The following is a 25,784-nucleotide window of genomic DNA, read 5'->3' on the forward strand; positions in this document are numbered from 1 at the left end:
CGATGTGTGTAACGTGGCGCTCACATGTTGCCAGTTTGCCCTTGAATTTTCCCAGTCGCCTCAATCGTCTTGTTGTTTTCCATATGCCAACACTTCGGAACTGCAGACCAAGCTCCGCCACCCTAGCAATGACTATGATGATGGGTGCATGACGACATGCTTCCATGGCGTCAAGCTTACCTTCCATGAAATCAGACCAGTACACCGACTATTCCCGGAATTGAGAATGCAGCCTTAGGGTAGTGGCAATGTGACTGTGTCTCTCACTTACCCGACAGCTTGGGAGAGTTGGCTGTGTGTTGCGAAACATTGTCTCTCAATGCGCAATGACAAGCATGGGAATTGGCTCCCGGTCGTTCCAGAAGTCTCTCAACCCGGCACGGGTGAGGGGCGTCCAGAAGGAAAGTTGAAGCGTCAGTAGCCTTGATGCATTACATTGACCGGTCAAGGTTGTAAAGCCAGTCGTCTTGAAGCTTTGTTCCGACACATGACAACTGGCAGTTTATTGCAGCCCCATGACCAAAAACTAGGCCCATGGCAGTCTGACAGCGGACGAATGCTTGAAGAACATCGTATTATTATTTTTTTTTGCGGTTGGTTTTTGCCCATTCCTCTTCGATGACAACCGAGGCGATGACGAGACATTGTATCATGCATGCATGCACGATACTGGCCGACCCTTGCTATGTCCGACAACTATCGATGTAAAATACTTGACCAAACACCAACAGCACACACACCAACAAGCACACGCCCAATCCGAAACCTACTCTAGGGGTGCTGCAACTAAAATCGCGTCTCAACATGGCAGACCGAACAGAAACATCTGCAGAAATAGCCAGTGACGGGAACAAATAACATTTTGGTGACGAGTTGGGCTCAAGAACCGCGTGCAGTCCGCTAGTTTTCGGCCACTTAGCAGCTGTCACCAAGATCGCAGCTCCGGAAACTCGCGATTCGGAAAGCCGAAGGTGTCATGGCCGTTTCTTCTGCTCTCCAAGGTGTTCACTCTAGCTCGACATCACCCAAAGCCAATAGTAGCATAAAGCGAGTGCATAATACCACGACTATCACCTATCTAAGGTGTAAACACGATATGCCCGAACCCGAGGACCAGCAACGCACCAGCGTCGTGACGTCCATCTACCCCAGATGACGAAAACCGTATTTACACGAAAATATTTTAGGCGCTTAACCCGGTTCCGCCGCCAACGATCCCGGATGTGAGCCGCGAGGCTCTCTTCACCGACTCCTCTTTGAACCAACTCATCTGATTGTGTGGACAGAAAGGTCTAGCCAGCCTAGGGAATGAATGAAGTTTCCTGGCCAATTATGGCTAAACCTGCGCCCCCCCCCCCCCCCCCCCCCCCCCTTCCAACAGACCCCTGGTCCCTTTGTCCGCTAAGCTAAGCCCCTTCTCCTGGTTGGATATATACCGGGGATATGCTTGCCAGTTTGACTAATAATATAAACGGCGTCGTTGGGACCCGACTTCCCATTCTAGTGTTAAACTGACCACTTATCGTTTTGCCCAAAATTACGTTACCAAGTAATGTTTTACAGTCGTTTTATGCCTTTCTAACCCATCTCGCCGGGCAAATCTCCGCTTTTTGGGCGGATTTGGACACCCAGGTACGTCACATCGCCACGGTTTGCGGTGCTTGTTGCAGTGCTGCCTGTAGCCGTGTCGTGTCGTGTCAGTCAGAACAATCCCTACAAAAGAACACACCTCCAGGTAACGGAACTGGTTCTGGGGGAATAGGTACGCACGCAAATGAGGAGTTTCTGTCAAAGATGACCAAATTGCCGTCTTTGTCCACCCCGCCCTTGTCGCACTTGGCGCCTTTCGGGCAGAAATATACACCCTTTCCCCTTTGTCTGAGTGCTTCCATATCTATGGACTGGAACTGCTCATCATCATCAGACGACTCATCTGATCCCGATACATCACCGCCAACACTGGCATGGCTCAGTTGGCTCTTGTCTGGCAAAAGTTTGCGAGATGAAAAGTGCGTCGACTCAGGCTCACTGGACATGGACATGACCTCTGGCACAGAAGGCATTTTGGTGTCACAGAAAGGTGAAATGGACGTTTGCATGATGCTTAGTTCCCCTCCATTCATCATGGAAGACTGTGGTCGCCAGACTTCCTGAACGTCTCGAGAAAATCGCAAGCTTAGGTCCCTTATCTGCCTGTGCCACATCAATCGGAAACTGTTAGTTAGAGCTTCGAAGGAGGTGATGACACGCTCGTGACAGTCTTGGCTGGCAGGAGTTTGTTACGTAAGCACATACTTTAGTTTTGATAATCCGACGTCCAGCTTCACAAGATCAGAGAGATCGGACATGTGACTCTCCATTCTGGAGCGTTCGTGAGCCTTATAGGATGCCTGTGCGATATGTGGCCCTTTCACTAGCTGTTGTGTAAGTTGGGCCCACATGGTTGCCGTGCGAGTAAAATATTCCCCAAGTTCGGACACTACGTCCTCGGAGTCGGATGACAACGGAGGAGGAGTACTCAGTTCAAGTTCTCGAGATGCCAGCTCAAGTTTTTGTTGGACCAGAGTATCCAAATATCCTGCTTGTGGCGAGGAATGCCTTAATCCGGCCTCGAATAAGTGAGAGGTAGACGGGACCGGCATGATGAGCCTACATAAATGACGAATTCGAGTGCGTACAAACCCAGCCCAGTGGACGTTCTACCCGAAGGATCAGAGCTCTGCGCAAATAGGTCCCGAACAGGGAATGCACCTGTAGAGCGGCCTTCACTAGCCACAACCTGCCACCTTCAATCCCCAGAGTATGAAGCGATGGAGACACGGCACCATTCAGTTGTTTGCCTGTCCCACCCGTCAACAGAGATAGGGTAAGGTGGACTGTTATGTTGTGGTACAGGTATAGCTACCACCTAGGTGAAACCAACAAGTTTGTTGGAAGAGGCTGGCAACCTGGTGGCTATGCAAATTTTGATGCCAATCTGGTAGCAAGGTTGTGTGGGTAAGTAGTTAAAATTGATAGGATCGCCGACGTTTGACGGCCCCGGAGCGTAACTAATGACCAGGTCTGGCCAACCGTGGGTTGGACGTGTTTGACCGGTGTGCCTGTTGTGTCCCAATGTGTAACAGCTTGGCAAGAGTTGACGAGGTTTGACAGGTTCGGCCACAAGGGAGCTTTCTCGAAGCTTGGTTGGTTCAGAAGCCAACAAATGCTGTCCGCCTTCCAAATGACGCAAGACCACACGGAAGAAGAGGGACCAGTACCGACGACTGGTTGCCAATTAAGAGGATAAGCAAAGAGAAACCGGTGCGTCCGGTTGGTATTGAAGGGGTTTAGATATGCAAACTTTGCGGACGAATATGTGTTGAATGGTAACCAGGCAGGCAGGGTCTTTGAGTGTGGTAGGGAACGCTCCAAAGCACCTCAGCCGTTGAGCTGAGTAAGGTGAGATCGATCCAAGCCAGCAGGCTAATCAGTACCTAATACGGTTTGTGAAAAAAAAAAAAAGAGAAGAAGCAATGTAAAGCCGTTGATGACAGAAACGGAGGTACGGCCAATACTATACAAAGGGTGGCCTCAAGCGTTTGAGATACTTGGAAGGGACAGAAATGAGGGTACAGATCAAAGCAAGAGTGTAGAGAAAGAAGAAAAGGCGGCTCTCAAACCTGAAGAAAGAGAGTATCCCCAGCCAAACAGACGGTCCCAAAGAAGAAAACGGAAGGCAACAGGTGAGCGTTTTGGTCTCGTTTTGCGGTTGGGTGAAGGGACGAGTTCTGTTGATTGAGTGGGAGGTTCGTCTCTCTCTATCCCTCTCTCACCCCGCTGCTAGAATTTTTCTTTAGGAATACGCCGTCGTCAAAGGCGAGAGAGAACGACGCAAATCAAAGCAGAGCAGAGCAGAGCAGAGCAAGACTTGGTGGTGCATTGAAGAGCACCTCGATAGATGCAGACAACCCAACGCTGCACAATCAACAAACGAAAAAAAGGTTATCCGGCTCTTGTTTTATTACTTGATGCCGCTCAGGTTTTCTTCTACTGCTTCTTTGCCCTTTCTTAAGGACTGGTACTAGAAGAGGCGAGACACATGTTATGACGGAACAACAGAGCAGGGCATTGACACAGTCAGCCAACGAGCTGGGGGCTACCAGAAAATGCCTGACATCTCGGTGCGTAAGCGCATGGGAAGAGGGGGCGCCAATAGTGATAGATTGGCAGAAATGGCCAGATATCGGGGCGATGAAAAGTGACAGAACAGTCAAAAACGCTCGCTGACGGGCAGTTGAGCACTGAATTTGGGTGGGATGACAAGCTTGGATACGGGGTTCCTGGGACTCAACTGGAACAAACAACACGATGAGGTGAGTTGAGTAAAGAGAGAACATGGAGGAGAGAAAAGAGGAAACAGGGCTAAACCAAGTCAGGCGAGCGGCTAGACCCGTTGTGGCCCGTTGTGGCCCGTCATGGTTCATCATGGATCTGTCTGTGTCTGTCTTGAAAGACGGTGGCAGCGATCCGTCCTTCCGTCCATCCAGACTCTGTACTCTGGACTCTGGACTCTGGAGACGGACAGGTCCGCAGGTTGGCACTGTCGTTTCGTTTCTGCATGGATTGGAATGACCGGACTGTTCAAATGTTGTCAAGTGTCCGTCCCGTCCGTGGTGCATTTTGAGGCATGGTGGATCCTGAGGAACGCAAAGGACCGAGTCCCTGGTCAGATATCACTTCTTTCTGCTCCTGGACTGGTATGTGATTGATTGGCGAGCACCCGCCTCAGCCACTTCTTGTATGGAGCATGTCACGTATGTGATCTGTGCTCGAGGCGGTGCCGGGAAACTAGGCGCAAAATCCGGGGAAGCTTTCGGATTGGCTGTCTGCAACTTTCTGTGGCTGGCGGAATGGGTTGAGGAGACGGGCAAAAACAAATAGTTGAACCGAAAATCTCCCATGAGACTGGAGCAAGTTTATCGTCTTTCCCACCTAGAATTGCCTGGTCTTCTGTTGTCCTAGGAAATTCCTTCTTTGGCCTGACCGTGTCTGTCTGCGAACATGCGGACCGTCGCTGTTCTCTGTCCTTTCTAGCCCGGAGAGGATCCGTAACTTTGAACGGCCCGTCCTCAATGCTCATAGAGTCTTTTACCCCACACTGTGCTCTGTACCGTGCTCAGCTAACATTGTCGTTTTGTGCACATTGCTTTTTCTCTTTCTCGTTGTGCTGGGATTGCCTGCTAAAAGTTGATAGGTGATAAATATTAGTTGGGACTGGTGCGTTTGATCTCCCTCTTCAGCTTTGGGAGTGTTTGGACTCCATAACGCGACCAATGACGTTGATTGATCGTCATCCAGCTGTAACTGGCGCCGTCTCCCTCGGGTTTAGCCTCTCAGCCCAAGGATGCCACGCTATCTCATTCAGATCTAGAAGAATTCAAGGGTTTTCTGGGGTCTCAGCCCGGCGAAAATTCCGTGATTAGGGAGGAGACGGAGCAAGATGAATAAGTGGGTTTGATGAGAGCTCTGGTCCCCCATGTATGTTAGGTATGTCCCCCGTGCAATACAGTTTTTCTGTGCTCCCTACACCATACATAGGACTTGCCGGTCGCCTGCAAGTTACACCTGGATCCCTCGTCAGCCCAGGAAAAAAGGAAGCGCTCTGAATAATACAAGGCTTGAGCCTTGTTTGAACTCACAGAAACAAGCAGCGCCCGCAAGGACGCCTTGTTGTTCCTCTTTTTGCAGCTCTGCGGTTTTCATTCTGACCCCAAGAAGCGCCACCGCCGGGATGATGTGTTGTTGAACAAATAATGACAACAAAATGCAGCACAGATACGAGGCAAGCTCTGTGCAAGTCAAACAAGGCGGGCTTTGCCCTTGCCAGACAACCCAATCTGCTGGGTAACGTTAAGGTACGTACGTACATGCATGTTTGCACACATACATGCGTACATACAGCGTTTAGGTTGAATGGCGACAAAACGTGCATCGGCGACTGGTCTTTTCCATGGTGCAGCTGGGGAGATGCCGCTGGAATGCGAGAAACATGCAGTTAGCCCAGGCCGCACCGATAATTCGGGTCGACGTAGGGAAGGGGGGGGGGGACGGAGTAGATCTTTCTTCTTCCCTGAGTCGGTTCTTTGATCATCGTTTTATATTATATTATGTGGAGGACGGATGTGCCGCCGGGGTTTGGCTGGCAGGAGTGAGGACGCGGCACTTCTGTTTCTCCAGAGGCAACAAAGCAACGTTTTCCTGTGCTACTCCGTAATTTGTATCCAGATGTCAATATGAGGCACAGGCAATGACAGTCAGAAACAGGAGAAGACTTGCAAAGATTACCAACGACGCGGTCCATATGGCCCAGTTCAGCCACCATGTCTTGCCCTTGCGGCCGGCGCGGAGACGGAAGACAGCGACGGGTATTGCGAGGAATGGGAAGGCGTCGCCTTGTGGCACATCGGTATGACCTCGAAACCCCCAAGGACAAGGATAAGGGGCCAAAAGGGCATTTCAGGACGACAAATGAAGGTTGCTACAAGTTTGCTCTGGTGGTCTGGTGTCGGTCTGGTCACATTGAATCATCAGGACATGTCTGAGCATCCAGAGCCGGCCACGGTCGCCCAGACATGGCCGCCACTCGCTCCCCTTGGAATCAGACTAGGCAGGGATCATGGGCCGAGGGAGCTGGGGGTCACCAAGAAACCGGGTTTGGGCTTGGAAGCCAACTGGTCGGTTGTATCCTGACTGACTGGACTCTAGAGAGTTGGTTGATGGTTGACTGTTTGTTGCTGGCACTTGCTCCCTTCCTCACTGCTGACTCGCCAGACGACTTTTGATGCTTGGCTTGATGCATGCTGCGCTGCTCCTTGTTCATTCACAACCCGGCAGCATGCATGGGCTTGCATGGATAGGCATGCCATGTCATGGGCTCCTGGTAAAATGGACAACTGAGCAGCAGGATCAACTTGGCCCCGCCTGCCAGATTTGATGCTTTGACTGTGAAGTGTCAGGTGTGTGTGTGTGCGAGTGTAAGCCGTCTGGCCTGGTGCGAGGCAGGTGCGTTGTGTGGTGAGCCAGCTCGAGCCAGCACAACATTGAACACAGCACAGCACAGGACAGGGGCGGCCGGCACCTGGGCAGATAAGTACCTAGGTACGTACCAGACTGCACATAGGTCCATGTCATTGACCGTCACAGAGTCCATCCAGTCCAGTCCAGTCAAGTCAAGTCAATTTGCTCCAAGACGCCAGGCTCGATTGCGATAATTTTCGGGGCGAGGGACCTGCCGAGATATTATTGTTATTTACGGCCTGTATCCTCGCTGCCCTGACCCTTATCTGGCCCTGGTGCTTTTCGAGACCCTTTTTATATCACTTTCCTGACTTGAGATCTCTTTAATGCGAGGTACACTCACCTTTGACCCTTTTTGACGTTTTCCACCAGATTTTTCTGCCCAATTCCTCATCCTATGACCCACGAGAAAAGTCTACGCATGAAGAATCACATTTCAGCGACACAAAAGCAAACGAGAAAAGAGACGAGAGGAGAGAACACAACACTCCTCTTTGCCCCAGTCACTCAAAGGGGTTTTTGCGAGATATCATTTTTATTGTGCACGACGACGATACGCAAAGTCGATTCCGGGCACTTGGCACCAAGTATTACTCGGTGGTTGGCGCTTGCATCCGTTGAATCTCTCTTTGTTGATCCATCCATCCCTTCTGGATTTTGCGCAGACTCTCCATCCAGACTCGTCTGGTGCTCAAACGCGCCGTCGTGTGCGCCTGGTACCACGTCGCCGGATCAGTCAGTTTTAGGATTGAGCAAGGCGTTTCCTGGCTGGTAGGTTCTTATTTTCCTAAGTATCATTCTACAGAGCACCGACTAGGAAGATTCCATAATACCCAAGGTGGATGAGCATTTTGTCACTTGAGCGACGAAGCGGTCTGGTCTGGTCTGCTGGCTTCCTGGCTGGTATTCAGGTTACACAAAACAGCCCCAAGTTGCTCCCATCCCACTCCATCAAATATCCCCTCCATAAGACCATACCAAACTGGAGTTGTCCTTGGTCCTCACTGTCAATCTGTCAAGTCGCTTCACTCTGCCACTCTCTTGCTCTCCCTTGCCCCTTGCTCAAGTGAGTACAGTCAAGGTGCCTGGCAACTAAAACCTGGAGTCAACACCACACCCGACCAGACGCAGTGCCGGCCAAACTACCAGTCAATACCACACACCAGGCCAAACGCTTTCAAGCCACTTTGCCCTCTATGGGGTTTCTCACGGCAGTCTGGTCTGCGTCTGCTGGCTGGTCTCGGGCAAGATTAAACCTCACCAACCCCTACCAATTCTTCCATACCATGCCAATATCCCAGATCTGACAGAACCCTTGTTTGCTCTTCCCTCATGTGATCGATCTTTCCATCTTTCGCATTTTCCCTTTGATCGGATTTGTTCGGCCAAATCGACCTTTCCCCAAGTGGACTGTGCTGGCATGGACTGGACCATGGCGCTTGCTTGCTTGCACTCAAAACCCGTACCTGCCGCAGATGTCGAAGCTTTTTTCCAGACCAGACGGGTGTGGCAGGCGCGAATCATTTGAGCTCGACTCTCCCGGCGACCTGGGTCCAGTACTTTACCGATCGATTTGATGTCAATTCATTGACCACCAGACATGCGCCAGACCTGGCCAGACCAGACCAGACCATCAAATACTCTTGCCTATCTACGGAGCATTCCTCGCTTCTCTCTCAATTGATGTACTGACACAAAGCACAAAGCACAAAGCACTTGACTGGCTTCCGTGGGGTGTCTGTGCATGCCCCATGCTCTGCCACCAAACCAGTCCAAGCACCAGACAGACATAGCAGTTGACCAGTTTCAATTTCCATGTCGCATCCCTTCCCCCCCTCCCTTTACCTGCAAGCCCTCCCAAACCGAGCCGTTTTCAGTCCAAGAGTTTTGTTGGCTGTAAACTGACCTGACGGCTATTCAGACCACCAGACTGCATCCTTTCTGTTTTATAGTTTTGGGTTACGAGCGCTGCAGAGGTGTCACTTCCCTGGCGTTGTCAAACTTGGCACCGAGCGCTTGGATCAGACTGGACCAGCGGAGCAGACTGTTTACCCCATCCGAGTTGACTCGACGGCTGGAAGCTACCCACATTGCGGGACTAGCCGATCAGTCCCCTCCCCTCCCGCCTCAATCGCTTTGATTGTTCCCTGCCCAGTCACAAACTCTGGCTGCCAGAAGCTGGCAAGCCGAGCTGTGGGTGGTGAACAATTGAAGGCGCCAAAAGCTTGAGGACAAGCCAATCCAGTAACCCGGGCGGCTGACTTGACTATTGAGTCTTGCAGCAACAGGTCCGGAGATCTGCTCTCTCTGTGTCTGGTGCTGCCACTCAGCACGACAGGGCTACAAATCAACAAGTTGAGCAAAAGCAGCAGACTTGACCAGACTTGACGTCTCTGTCCCTGTCTGTCCTGTCACATTTGGGCCTGGTCTGGTCTGGCCGGGGCAGACTTGACATCTGGACATTGCAACAGACACAAGCACCCATCATCAGGCCGCCTCGCATCTTCCAGACATCAGACACATGCAACTTAGTCGTTCGCCGAGCCAGCCTGGACTCGACGTCTGGATCAACAGCAACAACTGTCTAATTCCTTCTCCAGATTTGCACACGACATTGCGTTGCTTCATTGGCGGACGAGATCGAGCAATTTCTGCTGACCAGTTGAACAATAGATAGCACCGCATGCAACGGTAGCTTGTGTTCCACTGCCTGTAGCAGGGGAGGTCCAGAGTTGACCTTCCATTGCCATTTCTCTCAGCCACGCATCCGCAAACTTGCCTCGTCACGGCATCCAAGTCATACAACCACTGCCGGTCGGCCGTCGGAACTCACTCAATCCGAGTCTGGCCCATTCTTTGGTCGCACTGATAAAGGTTGTTGCATATCCTACTTCCATGGGTGACTCGTTGCACTTGGACGACCACCGCCCCGCAAAGCGCATCAAGTTGTCAACACCATCAGAGCTTCATCACCATCGCGAAGCCGAGGAGTCTTCTCAACATCAACCGCGGCATTCGCCGCCGCCGCCGCAACTACAACCACCAGAAGTCTGCCAGTCGCATCCTTACTCGTACCAACAGCTACAGGCACAGCAGCCTTCATCGCATCCTGTGTCCCAGCAGTTGCCTCACAGCTCGAAGGAGCATGCTGCTTCTGTCCCCTCATCAGGTAGAGCTATGGCGAGTTTAGACGGGCCAGACAACTCGCCCGGGCCAAATAACCCTTGGCCAACTGACTCCGTGTTCGACCCGTCATGGAGGTGGCCACTGTCGGCTTCGAACTGCCCCCCTCCTTCATCCCATGTGCTACATCTTGGTGCTTCAAGAGACAACTTGGAAACCGGGCATGTCTTTGCCTCGCCACAGCAACCACCAGTGTCGGGACCATCAAGTTTTGACCCTACATCGCTACCCACTTCTTCAGGTAAGGAGCCCTATTTCTCTCTGTTTTCTTAATGTCGTGTTTGAGTAAGTTCTCCAAATCGTGCTATTGCATACGCGGAACCAAGGAAAAAAAAAAAACGATACATTTCTTGCATCGTGCATGGATTGCTTTGAAGCAGGTTGACCACGACCTCTGATACATAGCAAGCGTTGTCAACTTGGCACAAAGCGCGAACATGTACGAAGTACGGACCTCTGGAGCTCCAAAACTCTTGCCTAGCATGCAGCTCTGAGATGACCACCCACCACCCTTGTTGATCTTGGAGGCGCCGTGTTGTGCATTCGCCCCCACACCGGTGAGCATGCACCCATGTGCTTCATCACTCGAGAGCATCTCGTCGGGCCTCGTGCCTTGGCTCATGGTCAAAGTCTAGTCTACTTGGACTGAATGCTCAACCTTTCAACCAATACTTGTCACCATTTACCGAGTTAATCCCTCATACTTTGTTTCGTTCCCAGCAAGTTCTGAGATTCGCTCTACCAAGATTTAATGCTCTAGCAAATATCTAATGAAGCAGAGATGGTTGGCGAGCTTGTCATCATCCTGCGGATGATTGACCGGATACCGTCACATGTTTCTTTGGTCAAAGGACCATATCAGCACTCGCTTCCCAGTGGAAGGGCTTGTGTCTCACTTCTGGAAATACCGCTACCCGTTCCTTCGACTGCAATCAACTGCCAAGCTTGAAGCGAAATGCTTCATTGTCTCACACAAGAGCTGACATACTATCCAGCCGTATCTTCGACGTCGCAGCTCGACTTCACGACGTTGAGTCCCTCGGACTCCTTCTATTCCTCCCAACCAGCGCAGTTTGAGGCAGTCTTTCCAACTTCTGTGTCACGATCTCCTGTTACATACGATAGCGTGCCACCCTCCATACCAGAAGTCACAAGTAGTGGGCACCAACCGCCTGAGAGAAGTGTGGCACACAGAAATGACGTGCTTCGTAGCCCCTTTCGAGATTGTATTGGCACATTTGGACTGCATAAGTCGCAGTTCTTCAGCCGTCCAGCTGATGGCAGAGTCAACGGCTACATCAAGTTTTCCTGGCCAAAGGAAAGCCGCGGGAAGCAAACTCCAACAGAGCGTACGCCGTCCATTTCGGACGCCCCAAGAGTGATTGAAATCGATGATTCCACCGAGACGAGTGACGAGTTTGCTTCACAATCTTCGATGTCCGTGATTGGCCCCTCGCCAGCACCGTTGAGAGGTGCAGAGGACTCTATCGAATTTACTGTGGATGTATCCAGCTTCTTCAGCCAACCTGTGACGTTTAGTTCCATGTCTCATACACCGGTTGGGTTTACCCCGTCTCCTGTTCTCTCGAATGCGCCTACTGAGGTTGCTTCTATGGGCGCTCCGAAGCTGTTACCCGCCCAGTATGGCTACGAGGCCAAGATGGATGATACTGACCGACGGTTTTGGATGTTCTGTAAGTGGAATGGACATGGGCAGGTAGACGTGCATGATCTGAATTATCCTGACAATTTATTAGATATTCGAAACTGGTGTCCTGGTCGCAGCGTTTTGGAAGACACAAACCTGTGGTTGAAGGATTTCGCGCAAATGCACAAAAGCCTGGGTGTGCGATCGGCCATTCAGAGTCTAGCCGGTATTTACATTTACGATTATTTGCCACTAGATTCTATTCGCAAGAGAGTCAACCAGCGATTTTCTGATGCCGAAGATCGACTTACTCAATTGCTAAATGATCCCGCGACTGCCCGAGATGAATCTCTAGCAAATGAACTCATCACCATTGCCGTGATTCTTTCTATGCAAGATGTGAGTAGGAATCATTTCGTTGTAGTTCTGCGAACATGCATGCGAACGTGCTGGTTGATCTTGTCGTTCATTGCTCTCTGACTCAAACGTAGATCGTCTTGACCGAACGCCGCCTTAAAAAGCCATTTTCACCCCGGTGGCTTCAAGGCTTTCGCCAAGGAGAACAATTCCTTCAATCGACTGACCATGGCTCGAGGTTCTGGAAAGCCTCCAATGTTCAAGCATCATCATTGCGAATCTCACAGTCCATTATTGTTGGTCGAGCCGTCATTTTGGCACAACCTATGTCCTCTTTACCCCCACCAGACAAGTTCAATGCCCAGGAAGAGGCATCTCGATTTGGCTGGCTCCTCTACGGCACAGAGAAAGACATGTATCAAATTCACGGTGGTTGTGGATTTTCCAAGAAGTTGCTTCATACCTTGGGCCAGATAACCTACTGTGCAGCACGGCTACAGCAAGAACCAGAGAGCGCTATTGTGCCGATGACAGCAGATTATCTGCACACGGATCTGCTCAACATGAGACAATGGAGTTCCGAGTCAAAGAGCTGGGAGGTTGCAAAATCTGGACCTCCGGTGATTAAATGGGTGCGATCTCAAGCAGATAATTATGAAATCCACACGAATGCATGGATGACGGATGTGACCGCTGAAGCTTGGCGCTTTGCGGCCATTCTCTATCTTCAATGTCGCGTGTTTCGGTAAGTGGCCTGAAATTGGAGCTTGTCCCCCAGAGCCAGGAACGTTGCTAACATCCTTTTGCCAGATTGCCGAGAAACCACCCTGAGGTGGTATCCAAGCTTGATGATCTTGCGAGATGCATCACCATCATGCCCACATCGGGATCTCATTTTACTGCCCAGGCACCACTCTTCCCTGTGTTTTTACTAGGGCTACTGGCAACTGTTCCTAGGCATAAAGCCGTTTCCAGTACATGGTTCAATGAGGTTTTGCAAACCCCAGTACGAAGCGTAAGTTGTATATGCCAATAATCCCAGAATGTCTAGAACTAACGGCAACCTGGGACAAAGAGCGTTCCCCCATTACATAAAGCACTCCAGCATATTTGGAGTTGGATTGACAGAGAGATTCCCGTGGCCTTGCCACCGAATCTCGAAATAGATCTGCCTATTCATTCTCGACAGCCATGGTGGGAACTCCTGGTCACCCGAGTCCAGGACCAAGAACAAGAGGTGCTCTGTTTGACTTGAGAAACAGAAATCATTTTCTCATGATTAACTTAAATCTATTAATCTAACTGGATCGAAGCCCCTGGCCAAAGCTTGATGTTGGTCCTCCCCTGACAGCCACGAAAAAACGCCGGGGACCTGGTTATACACTCAAGGTCTCGAAACATGATGCTCTCGGCAGGATGCACAAGTCAACAACCAAATGTCATTACGAAAGACCAGATACACCACTATCACTGTCTTCTTTCAGGTCATCTGAATCTTTTAGCCGAATGAGATACTGGCCTGCATCATATTGCGTCAGAATTGCGGTGTAGTCGAAGAAAAAACTCATACTCACGAAATTCCGAGTCTGGCGCTCTCCAAACGTCTATAACACTTAGCCCTGCTTTGGAGCACATGATTTGGACACTGTTTTCGCAGTATTTGTGCGCATCGAACCAATCGAACTCCTCGCCAACATGGATAGTTCTCTTAATCTTGTGGCAATTGATTGTTTTGTTGGGGCGGAAATAGAAGCGGTGCCTCGTTGTTGGTTCCTTCTCAATATCTGCGCAGAAGTCCCAGTCTTCTTCTTTGAACACATCTTCGCCAAGAAGTCTGTTGGCGTGATCAAAACCGTTGAGAAAGAAACGCCGATATAAATCCTCCCTGGAGTGATATGCTTTCCAAAGCTTTTCTCTCTGGTCAGCAGCCATGTGGGCATCCATTCCAACCAACAGTAGGTCACCGGGTCGCATGATGGTCTTCCAAGACTTCAGATGCTCTACCGCGGTGACCCATGGATCGTTGCACAGAACCGAACCCAAAGAGAGAAACAATCTGGGGCCTTTTATACTGTTGGCATACCGCTGGCCGTCCTGAAACGTACCCCAAAGACCCGCACAAACAACATTGGATTCTAGACCGGAGTGCAAATTGGCTATGTAGGCTACGTTACATTCCAGGGACGCCTTTGAAATATCTAGAGCCAGATATGTCGCCGGCGTCTGGGCCTTTTCGAATGCCGCCAGGAGGTGCTCGACTTTTCTGGTGTCCCTAAGCCATTACACAGTCAGTTCGACAAAAACTCTAAATGGGTTATACACTGCGACCTTGGACGCTCAAAAGGGGTCAGAAACGAAACAGAGTAGAACATACCCAGCACCAAGATCTACCATGGTCACACCCGCCTTGACTCGCCGTGCGATGTGCACGCCGTACTCGTTAAACAAGGCAATTTCATCATGGGTTTGGTAGAATTCTGTGGTAAAGATAATCTCGTTCCATATGGGTAAACCAACATCGTCATACAGCAGTTCGTCCGGAAGCGTGGGCTTGTTGTGCTCATCATACGGCTCTTGAAGAGCGCAAAGCAACCGCTCACCAATGTTGCTCTGCATAACACTGCCGCCAATGTCAATCACGCTGCCGTGGGCTATGTTCCGTGACTGCATCATGTCGATCTATTTCAGGTATCGATTATCTGTCCGGGTGGGATGTTGCTGTCAATACAGGATCCAGTGAGAGAGCATACGAAGGTCGAGCACGACGTAATCAATTGGTTCTACCTTCAGTGCGACGACGACGCTGACATGGAATACTTGGAAATCCAACCAGACGGTAGTTCGCCAGTCTAACAATGAAAGAGACTTTGGAGTAGGGGTACACAATTTGGTGATTGGGGTTTGCTTTCGGAGACGGAATTGCGCGGGGATATTGGACAAACCTCGAGTTTAAATATGTCGACGAGTACGAACGAACAACGGCAAAGTCTAGGGAGCAAAATATAGGTGATCGCCAAGCTGTACAGCTGTCAATGTTTGGCAGGGGTAACAATGCAGACTTAGGGCAAAAGGATCTCATACCTGAACGAAAAGATGCCTGTAGATTTTGATTCTATGGGCTTGCAGGGCCTCAAAGTCGTGTACGGATACCCTCCACCCGAGTTGCCGAAAGAATGAATCAACGATTGGGCGACACCTGGGCGAAATTTGCAGTCGTGTACCAGTTTCCAGCTTCAGCACTTGGTGTCTCAGCACGACAGAAGGCCAGATGCTGCCGACGAGAAAATCACAACGATCTCTGGCGGGGCAGTGTGTGTTGTGTGTGCATGTACGTGCAAGTCAGGCGACATATGCAAAGGACAGAGAAGGGCCCCAATCGGAGCAGAACGTGGCCACTCCCGGAGCGAGAAATATGGTCAGGAAGTCTTCGAGAGAACAGTTCGGTAGGGCAAATGGATTATCGAAGCATCACACTTGGGGGTGTTGGTCTAAGTGGAGAGACTGAGAGCACAGGACTTGTATGTATGTACTCCGTATGCGTGTAAGGAAGTGTGTGCTTCTTCCAAGGGCCAAGGTATGTTGATTTCTGGAGTGAGAGAAAGGCTCAGATCCTCACGGCCATTATTCTCGGTACCAGCCAGAGGAAGAGTTCTGCAGGATGCAAGCGAATGTATTTTATTTTCTTTTTTTTCCCCTCTGGCAAGGAAGGCAGAGAATAACCGAGACGGGCAGCCGTGAATCACAAACTGGGTCCTGGGACGGAAGAGCTCACCTCACATTAGGGTGATGCATGGAGGGTGGCATCGACTCCAACCACGGTCTTTGCTCTCCACCCCTAGCGTTGGTGTCTTCAGCCACCACCGTTGAGAAACTGGGGGCATCACAGATGGGGCGTGTACAGTTAGATTGGGACCTTCGGTCTTGGTACGGCACCAAATAAGGCCAAATTGTTAAAAAAAGGCATCTCACGTTCTGTTGTCCCAGCGGCTAGTTGGAGCTAGTGAAAGATGTACATGATCGAGTTGAGAAATCTAGCATTTGCATCAGATTGAGGCATAACGCCATGTTGACATGTGTGCATTGAAAGCAGTCTGCTTGATCTGCTTGATGGTGGACTGAACGATTTGACATGCCAAGTCAGGGATGGGCCAAATTTTGGTCTCAGTCTGCAACTTGAATTGTTACCAAAAAATGGTCTTCAGGATGATGTATAACAATTATCAAAGTGCCTTTGTCCGAAGTGACACTTGACTAAGATGCCACAACGGCCGAAAAGGGGGCATGCTCTAAACCGTTGCCGAAGTCAGTTTACCGACTTCCACGAAATGCCCGAACCCTTTTCCAGAAGGATTGTACCCAGCAGACACCGTTCCTCCCTCACTAATCAGCTGGCAGCTCGGACACAGAGCTCCTCGAAAAACCTTAAATTGCAAATCAGGTAGTTGTCGCCGTAACACAAGACCTGAAGTGTAGAAGCATCCAGCGTGCCGGGTCGGATTCAGCGCACGGCTCCTGGCCTGTGGAACGGTGGCACAACAAATCGGGTAATATGTTTATTGGTTCAAGAAATTAAGGTGTAACAGTATCACAGATTCACAGGCACCGCTGACGTGACGAACTGAGGTCCAAGCTCCAAATGACGTGGGTGATTTGAGACGCTTGAACCTTAGCCGTTGACCACAAAAGTAGTGATAAAAAAAGCTGAGTTCGACAAACATTGAATCTGTGCTGCATGTGCCCCAATGCCCGTTATAGGATGTGACTTGTCGATTTAACTCGCGGAGTCATGAGGATTGCGGAAATTTGGAGGTGGTGTGTCTTCGGTGTCAGCTAACATCAACATACACCCTTCCTGGCCTCCGCTCGAGTTAATACGATTGCACCTTTGAGGCCACAATATCTGATGACCCGTTCGCTCCTTCGACGCCACTCTGCCCACCATTGAATTTGTCCCAGTGAACGTTTGCGAATGCCAGAAAGGCTGGCAGGACTCCCACACCAAGACGCTAGCGTTGAATGGCTGGCTGAGATCGGGAGATGGCAGTGATATTGACACCTCAGACTGATACCTTGACCCAAGCCGAGCAACCCAGGTTTGACCAGTTCCTGTTGCCAGCTTGGCATGCTATTGGCGTTCTCGGACAAGCGACCAAGTTAGGTGCCAGACCTGTTGACCAAAACACGCAAGAAACCTCGAATAATAGACCGTGGAATAAGGTTCCAAGCCTGCCCGAGAGCATTGTCAGGCTTGTAACTGGCTAACAAGCAACAGATTGTTCCGTGAGCTCGTGGCCCACGAGACAACTCGAATGAGGGAAGGCTCTTTGGAGGAAACAGCCTTTTCCGCTTCGGACTTAGCTCCAAAGCACTTCCCTTCATCAATCTTGGGCTGGCGACCTCAGTCCAGATGCACATGCATGGGGAGTGAGCTTGGCTTACAATTCAGGTGAGTGGCGTAATATCATGGGAATGGACCGTCATATTCCCCCACCCCTTTGCCGCTGTGCATATTACCCGTGATAGTAAATATGAACTTTTCGCTCTAGTCGCAACCCGCCAGATTACTTCCGTGAAGCAGGCCATTACAACATTCGTGGTTCCGTTGAAACCGGCGGAGACAGCCACGTAGGCAAACGTGGAATCCGAGATATCAAAATATGGAAAGGTTTGTATGTATTCCAGTGGCCTGGTACGGAGTACTTTAACTTGGGGGATTAGCATACCCATGTCTGGTGCCATGCCGTCAACCAGCCTGCTGCATGGTTAACGATCGTCCAATCATGGATTGCCTGGAGAGATGAAAATTTTGGACAGTGACAATAATTTTTTTTTTCTGTGCTGGGCTTGTCACAAACAAGGCTTTAGCGAACGGTTGCATCTGTCGAAGCCGAGACGCAGGATATGCGGCCCTTTGGTGATACGGTCATTGTGGCTAGCTAGACCAGATTGGCTTGTTGAGAGTCCCAGAACATGGATACAGCTCGTCGATGTCATTTGGTCAGCCGCTGACACTACGGTCTTAATTGAAGTCAGCTTGCCGGAGAAAAAAGAATTTCTGGGCCAAAGCCACCTCGATGATCGGACAGATGATCCTAAAAGTGGCTCGAAGCTCCTTTACGAGTTGAGCCTCCCCCAGTAGGAATTGGTGCCTGGAGGCTTTTCTTGATTATGGCTTGACAAATCCTCACTCGTGAGCCTCGAAAGAACATGTGCGGCTGTTGATGCATGTCTGTGATGATGCCCTGTGTGCCACACCGGGGAAGATGTGAGGGTGAGGCACTTGGCAACCAGCTGACTTTTTACCTGGTCTTCGGTCTTTGAGAAATCGAGAAATTGTCCTATCAAGGCTGCAATATGCATATCGACGACCAGAAGAGCTAGCAAGCTGGCCACACTATTGTGTTGCAGGGCGGAAGAGGAGACGGAGGAGGAGGAGGAGGAGGAGGAGGGGGAAGATCCCCTCTGTCCAAGGACAGAATAGGTTTTCGAATATTGAGGGTTTGATGGGCGTGGTTCGGGTGAGACAAATGCAGCGCACATGAGGAGGCTGCCATGCCGAAAGCCTTGCAGTCCGTGTATCTCTGTGGAACAGGGGAGAGTCGAAACGGTCGGCGATTATGGACGCCACGAGAGGACAATGGACAAAGGTGCCAAATCAGACATGGAGTGGAGGCAGAAGAAAGAGTAACATGATTAGATGGGGGTGTTCTTTTGTTGAGAAGGCGGGAAAAAAAGAAGAGCTCTGCATTTTCCCTCATTCCAGTATCATTTCTAAATGATAATATTCGCCTTCCGTGGAACAAATGCGATTCCGGTTTCATCTGGCATTGTTCACTGCTCACGTCACAGTGAATGGGGAAGGTGCGCTGGGAAGCCAGACGTCGTTGCCGCTTTCCGTCCATGTCTGGTCCAGTCTGGTTACCTCAGGCGAAAAGTCAAAGACACATTGACCGCACTAGAACTTCAACCAATCGGCCCAAAATCTGGCATCAATCTGGAATCTGGAAAACACCACCTGCAAACAACACCCACAACCAGAGGCATGAACAGGGCAGCTCAGCCCCTTCTGCACATCGATCCAAGCAAGGTCTGGTCTGGTCTGGCAATTTCAATTTTGAGCACATATGCAGGCTCAATCCATGGCTTGTTAGCTCGAGCCTGCCGTTCCATGCTTGCTATGCGCTGCCTAGTACCCCCCTCGACTGTCCATTCTAAAGTTCTGATTAGTCCCCCCCGCAGAGCGATTTGTGTCAAGAAATGGGGACGAAATGCATGGCAAAATGCAACCGATACCAGCATCGTGTGCAGCAGACGACGGTTTCCCCATTCAGAACCCTTGAAATGACCCTTGGCTGAGGTTGCAGCCACAAATGTTGGCACATTCTCATGTCGAATCGCTGAGAGATATTGTGGCCTGATCTGACGCCGCCTGGGAGCCAGCCGTCAAGTTAGGCCACCACAATAAGACATCGACACCAAAACTGGGTGTACTCTGACGCGAGAAAACTGCTGTGCAGTTGGGAAAGGTCCAATATGTCGACCTGTCAGTTGAGGATGGCAGACTAAGCTCTGGCTGGCACCTGGCTCGGTGCTGTCAGAAATCGTTGAACCCATCACGGTGCCACAGGGGTTGCTTCCCTCGATCGATCTGTCGTCTGAAGAAACCACCTACTTAGGTACGCAGCCCGGTCCTGCAGAAACTAACCAAATCCTTGGTATGTTGACTGTGCATGACAACATGTATGCTTGTGGAAAAAACCGCCGTGTAACCATTCTTGACTCATTTCCCTCCAGCTTGTGGTCAGGCCGAAGCGGAACAACCATTTGCTCAGCTCCAGTTTAGTGTCCATCATTGACATTCTCATCTTCTGGTGCATACGGAGACCACGTCAATAATCGCCCGGGTTCTGGGTTCTTTGCCCCACTGTCAGATATTGTCCGCCAAGTGTGGAGGCAAGGGTACGAATTCATCCTTACCCAGCGCTTGAAATGGAGACGAGGCGCAGCCCTTCGACAAGCCACCTAACGTGCTGTATCTGGGAGTTACGCTTGGGTCAACTGGTTGGTTGGTTATCTCAAAAGGGTTGGCTGCGAGCATCGCCTTCTTCCACGAGTGAGATCTGGACATAACTTTTTCTTATGACCATCGAAAGAGCGGTATATTTACAAGGCAACCCTCTGACCCTTCTTAGCGAAAGATGTCTGATGCTATTGAAGGTCTTAGCTCTGGCGAATTGGGTTTGTCGAGGTGGGCTGTGGGCGGATATTGCGACGCATCACGTATGCCAAACGGATTAAACTCCGAGAGGTTTCATTTTCACAGAGCATCCTCAGAAAAACCCGCCAACTCACGAAGACATGAACTTTTCGCCCATGACTCGTGATGGAGCGGCAACCAAGAGAATCCCCACTAGCATACTAGGCTGGCCTCTCACCAGGGATTTTGATGCGGTTGCAGCCAACACAATGCACCGAGACCTCACAGACATATGAAGCACAACATGGGCCAAAAGTCTTCCCTTGAGCATGAGTAACCCTGAACAACGGACAGCAACCAGGATCGGAATCGCAGTGTTTACCCCCTGGCAACAGTCTCATTCGGGGTCCTTCAAGACTCCACAAAGAGAATGCTTGCAGTTGTCAACGCCTATTCAACTGAAAAAAACGTCTCCCAGTCACTGGATATAATTACTTTTAACCTGTGACGAAGATGCAATGTTGGGAAGGTCATCAAAGAAGTCATAGATGCGCAATGACAGATTCTGCAGCGAACGCAAATATTATTATGGGGGTTTCAGCCCTCGTGGTCGTGCACCTTGGCTACCTTTCTCGATGGTATCGTCGGGAAAAGATATAAGATGTGTGCTCCCAGCCGCCTTGTCCAGATATATTAGCGGCCCACCAACAACCCGCCCCGGCCCCGCTTCAGGCTCGGGTACTCCCGTATTGAAATGGAATGTGGTCGTTGCATTGCAGAGCAGAGTTGACGAAAAGCGGAGAGGAAATCTAATGGTCGAATCGGAGCCTCATGTGCAGTCAACGCAACGACCATCGGAGCTGTGTAACACAACTTGTCATACATCTCAGAAATCTTCAGGCCCCAACCTCCTGCAGGTGATGGTCAAATTTCGGAGTGTGTGGGCCATATCAGCCATCTCGATCAAGCTCAAGCTGGTCCGGCCAATATCCGCTGAGGCCTATCATGCGTCTCTCCACCTGGTAAATGTCACATTGGTACGGAGTACATCAGATTTCCGTATGTGCTCCAGCTGCCTCGTCGGTTGACAAGCTGGTTAGTTTGAAAAGCCAGGCTTAACCCTAGTTTCATTGCCCTTATTGTTGTGCCGTTGGATCAATTCCCTGAAAGGTCGTTGGCGACGACTTTCTGAACAGCTTGAGATAACCCCAATGTGCCGCCTCCGAAGGAGGCGTGGTTTGAGCCGATGATCTACCTGGGCTTTATCTCACGCCTCGCTGGCTCAAATTTACTCACGTCTGGATCCGTTCATTCGACACTAAAGTGAGGGCCAGCGCGATGAACTGCTAGTGACTCCATAAAATGCTCAGCAGAGCCGGGGAATAACTCAACCGGCGCTTGACATTTCCCATACGCTGACTTCCCGGACTCTTGATTTCCTCGCCAAACCTGCTTCCCAGTTACGACGCTGGAGCCTTGTCTTTCCTTTTCTCTGCACTCAGTGGGCAAAGTTGCCACTCATCTAGTCAACAATGATAGCGGCTGCCGCCAAGAAAGACGAGACAACACAGTCAGATCAATACCAAGGATTGGTTGGTAGCGTCAGGTGTGAAAGCCAAATGCTTTCCCGCCAAATTGAATGAGGCCATTACTCCGAAACTGTGCTCGACAAAATCGTTCCGTCACCTTGTGCAAATCACTAGCGGGTGGGGCATTTTACGCCCGCAGCTAAAATCATGGATGTTGTCGCAAAAGTGACAGGTCATGATCACCAAGACTTCTTGGATGGGAAGACGCTGGTGCCCAGGATTTTCCGAATTTTGTTGTGCACCGAAAGCTGTGCCGCCGACGTGAGGTAATTTTAGCTACGGAATCGTGTGAGGTATGAGGAGCAGCACTGCTCTTCAAAAGTTTAACAGTTCTGAGTCTTCACATTCAGGTACAGCGTTGACGCTGAGCCGCCAGCAAGTCCAACCCGGAATATTTGTTGAAGTCGCTCGGCTGTGACTGATAACGGACCATGGCAGAGTTTGATAGGCCACCACATTAAGAGTTGATGGTGTCAAACTTTCTGATCTCAACCACCGCCTGTGTCTAATTTGGCATCTCAGACGACATTGGTCATGCTGGGGCTGATGCTGGTGGGTGGCACGCCGACGTTGTGCGAGAATTGTATCTCATGAAGAGCTGGTAACACTGGTTTAGGTGCTTTGAACAAAGCACTACTGCGTTGTTCTCAATGCATTTGTCATTGTTGACGTTTGACAGTTTCGTTTTAACATTCAATGCCGGGAAGGAAGGCGAACAGTCCGACTTATGACTGGATAAAGAAAGAGTTCGAAGCGACCCTCAAACAGATGAGTGACGTTGATTTGTTGCTCTCTAGCCTTATTGAAGGCGCAGCTGGTCAGTGTGCTTGTGCAAGGCTACCACTAATACAAAAGGAAACAGCCAAGTCTCAGCCGCTTCGTTAGGGGGTGACAGTTGGATGACCATCGCCCAAGAAGAAAATGCTTTTGTTGGTCCACAAGTGCAGGTAGGTTGATAGCTCTATTTTCTGACAAGCAGGCAGCACAGAGTGGTTTCCTGGTCGTAGTCCTGTCGTATTGCAGCTCTGGATCACTGCTCATGGAGTTGATAAGTTCTCATGGCCACCAGTCTCCCCAAAACCCTGCTTTGAATTTATGACCTCAGAATATTTCAATGATGTCGCGCCATCAAAGCCTCGTATTCCCAATTCATTACTGGGATTGTCGGTAACACCGCGTCTTTTGTATCACGGACATCGATGACACGTTTCCTGCCTTAGCATGGGAGGGCTTGCAGGCGAACCGTTCAGTCGGGACTCCGACATATCTAGGCAGCCATGAGCAGGACATGCCAGGTTTTCATGCAGTTCGGGTTGCACCACTGCAAGGTGACGGGTGGCTGTCTAGCCAAGCCTGTCAATCAGATGGACTTGTGATGGTGTTGAGGGTGGTGGTGTCTCTGACTAGTCTTTGTCCTAATAGTCCTACCACGGAACCGCCGGAGACCAGTGAAGCAGCTATATTCTCACATTGTCTCGTGGTGGTGTACAAGGCAGCTTTTCGTCGTGGCTTTCCGCAAGCTTGGCTCTGCAGCTCATATGGAGGTTGGCTTCTCAAGCAGACATGAGACATATCCCGAATCGAACGCCTAGCGATCAACAATGCATCATCTCACTGATTTAGACCAAATCAAGGAACCATGAGATTCGGTGTCTCGGCACGGTTGCTATCCGGATGCTGAACAAGATAGCAACGCCTGTAGCCATCATCACGTTGTGGGTGGCCGTGGTCAAATCTGCCGAAGCAAGAGTGCAATTGCTGGGATGAACACATCACGGAGAGTGGCTTTTATTCACGAACAATCGTAGGGCAATGTTTATTCATTGATCTGTCAAAGATTGAAGCAAGTTTTGAAGAGTGAATCAGCTTGAAATACCTGCTTACTCCTTCGTCGCGAGCATAGTTCGGATGGCCTGCCCACCCCAGGGTATGCTGAAGGTCGGCTTGCACTATGGCGTGAAAATTATAACTGATATCCATCAACTCCTTTTTCGTCTCGTCTAAGATGTCGTCTAAGGTCTCTCTATGCGTTATTTAGACCAACCCTGTCTATGACTCCCAAACGCCAGGGAAGAGATACTCTACTTTCTTCATAGCTTCGGAATCTCTCCCTTCCGGTTTGGTCATGAATTTAAGGCCGCCTTGTGCGTAGCCTTCCCACTGCTTCGCCATGACCAAGTCGCTATGTTCAATGTTGCTGAGCTGGTCCAGGACAGCACCAACCAAACGCTTAGCATTCTTGCCATTTTGATGCATGCATTTGATGACCATGTCGACATTGACGTCCTCAAACGAATGCCAGCAGTCGTAATCGGTGGCCATGGCAATGACCTGGTATGAGAGCTCGGCTTCCCTGGCTAACTTTGCCTCGGGGAGCGTGGACATGTTGATGACGGACCCGCCCCACGATCGGTACATGTGAGATTCGGCTCGGGTAGAGAATTGGGGGCCCTCTGTGGCAACAGCTGGTCAGTATCAAGGCTGAGGCTCGGGAAGAAGGCACATTTGTGCGCTCAATAAGTACTGACCCATGACAATGACGGTACCCTTCTCGTGCAAAACCACGCCATCACCCTCCATGCTCTCGGCACAGCGCTTGACAACAGCGGCCAATCCCGCATCAAAGGGATCAGCGAAGCCAACGTGGCCAACCACGCCGCCCTCGAAGAAAGTGAAGGGGCGAATACCCTTTGTACGATCGATGACCTGATCCGGGACGACGAAGTCCATTGGTTTGATCTCCTCCTGCAACGAACCGACAGCCGAAAAGGCAATGACGCATCGCACACCAATATGCCTCAGGGAAGCAATGTTGGCTCGGTTGGGGACCTCGTGCGGCGCAAATTGGTGATGCAGTCCATGGCGGGCGAGGAACGCAATATTGGTGCCGTTGTGAGAGAGGATTTTGATGGGCGAAGCAGGAGGACCCCAGGGGGTGATGGGGTTGACGACGGCGATGGGTTCATAGCCTTCGAGCTGTCCGAGTCCTGTGCCACCGATGACGGCGATGTGGACGGGTTCTGGGAGAAAGCATGGTTAGTCGGGTTGAGCATGGCGACGAATGGTCTGGTTAGGTGACCTTGGGGCCGTACTGTCGAATGTGGTTGGAAGGTTAGACATTGTGAGAGCGCCGGTAGTGTTTCAGGTTATGAAGCGAGGTTAGACTGTGATGTGGTGGGAATTGACAGCCCTGAAGAAGGACAATGGGTTGTCGCGGGAAGATATCAAAAGTTGCAATGAAGTCTGCATGTCGTGATTGCGAGCGTGACGCTGGACAGCTGGATACCCCGCCACTGGAACCGAGCAAATGGAGGGGCAGGCAGGCACATGTTTTGCTGATAGGCTCCAAGCCAGTTGATAACAGGATGATGGCATGCGCTAACGAACTGGACATTCAGGGCCCATCTAGGCTGCTGACATCTTCTGATAAATCCATGTCTGCAACAATGAACAGCCGTTGAAGAGAGGACAAATTGGGAATTCCATACCATGATAACTGAGGACGATGGGATCTCACTTTCTATAATTCTTCTGTATTCGACATTTCCGTCTCATCTTTTGTTCTTTGATACTGTATAGCAGCAAAAGCCGATATGCATATACTTACCAGGCTTTGATAATATGCATGCACAAGTGGACTTCACCCAGGCGTTTGCTTACCAACCACACATAAGTGCTGCATATTTTTTTTTTGCTGGACCCACCAAAACTTTTGGACACCAGAGTCTCAGACCAGGTGTGTCAACCTCAC

General features: G+C 50.5%; 7 protein-coding genes across 7 annotated transcripts in view; 4 read left to right on the plus strand and 3 right to left on the minus strand.

Annotated features, from left to right (window-relative positions):
- VFPPC_18710 (hypothetical protein) overlaps nucleotides 1–421 on the plus strand; it is a gene marked incomplete at both ends in the record, with an annotated part of 770 nt that extends 349 nt beyond the window's left edge. The window contains 2 exons of the mRNA XM_022430281.1: nucleotides 1–146; nucleotides 239–421. The exon at nucleotides 1–146 is cut by the window's left edge and continues 203 nt beyond it. Of these exons, the coding sequence (XP_022285975.1) occupies nucleotides 1–146; nucleotides 239–421 (329 nt within the window). The remainder of the gene's footprint in view (nucleotides 147–238) is intronic.
- A 1,157-nt stretch (nucleotides 422–1,578) lies between these two features.
- VFPPC_13077 (hypothetical protein) lies at nucleotides 1,579–2,642 on the minus strand (the record flags this gene model as incomplete). Its single annotated transcript, XM_018290854.1, has 3 exons — nucleotides 1,579–1,676; nucleotides 1,730–2,193; nucleotides 2,296–2,642. 3 exons carry the CDS (start codon nucleotides 2,640–2,642, stop codon nucleotides 1,579–1,581), a joined length of 909 nt encoding a protein of 302 aa, XP_018149860.1.
- A 4,838-nt stretch (nucleotides 2,643–7,480) lies between these two features.
- Nucleotides 7,481–7,834, plus strand: VFPPC_18709 (hypothetical protein; the record flags this gene model as incomplete). Its single annotated transcript, XM_022430280.1, has 1 exon — nucleotides 7,481–7,834. One exon carries the CDS (start codon nucleotides 7,481–7,483, stop codon nucleotides 7,832–7,834), a length of 354 nt encoding a protein of 117 aa, XP_022285976.1.
- Nucleotides 7,835–9,954: 2,120 nt separating this feature from the next.
- On the plus strand, nucleotides 9,955–13,502 carry VFPPC_13078 (zinc finger-like protein; the record flags this gene model as incomplete). The annotated part of the gene is made up of 6 exons (XM_018290855.1): nucleotides 9,955–10,483; nucleotides 11,238–11,936; nucleotides 12,000–12,289; nucleotides 12,382–12,992; nucleotides 13,058–13,262; nucleotides 13,323–13,502. 6 exons carry the CDS (start codon nucleotides 9,955–9,957, stop codon nucleotides 13,500–13,502), a joined length of 2,514 nt encoding a protein of 837 aa, XP_018149861.1.
- Nucleotides 13,503–13,689: 187 nt separating this feature from the next.
- On the minus strand, nucleotides 13,690–14,917 carry VFPPC_01406 (hypothetical protein; the record flags this gene model as incomplete). The annotated part of the gene is made up of 3 exons (XM_018281241.1): nucleotides 13,690–13,766; nucleotides 13,822–14,519; nucleotides 14,622–14,917. The coding sequence occupies 3 exons, from the start codon at nucleotides 14,915–14,917 to the stop codon at nucleotides 13,690–13,692; spliced, it is 1,071 nt and encodes a 356-aa protein (XP_018149862.1).
- A 2,367-nt stretch (nucleotides 14,918–17,284) lies between these two features.
- Nucleotides 17,285–17,509, plus strand: VFPPC_18708 (hypothetical protein; the record flags this gene model as incomplete). The annotated part of the gene is made up of 1 exon (XM_022430279.1): nucleotides 17,285–17,509. The coding sequence occupies one exon, from the start codon at nucleotides 17,285–17,287 to the stop codon at nucleotides 17,507–17,509; it is 225 nt and encodes a 74-aa protein (XP_022285977.1).
- Nucleotides 17,510–24,082: 6,573 nt separating this feature from the next.
- Nucleotides 24,083–25,153, minus strand: VFPPC_01409 (phosphorylase family protein; the record flags this gene model as incomplete). Its single annotated transcript, XM_018281243.1, has 3 exons — nucleotides 24,083–24,486; nucleotides 24,562–25,053; nucleotides 25,126–25,153. 3 exons carry the CDS (start codon nucleotides 25,151–25,153, stop codon nucleotides 24,083–24,085), a joined length of 924 nt encoding a protein of 307 aa, XP_018149864.1.
- Nucleotides 25,154–25,784: the final 631 nt, after the last annotated feature.

Source organism: Pochonia chlamydosporia, chromosome 1, assembly GCF_001653235.2.
Source record: "Pochonia chlamydosporia 170 chromosome 1, whole genome shotgun sequence".
Lineage (NCBI taxonomy): Eukaryota > Fungi > Ascomycota > Sordariomycetes > Hypocreales > Clavicipitaceae > Pochonia > Pochonia chlamydosporia.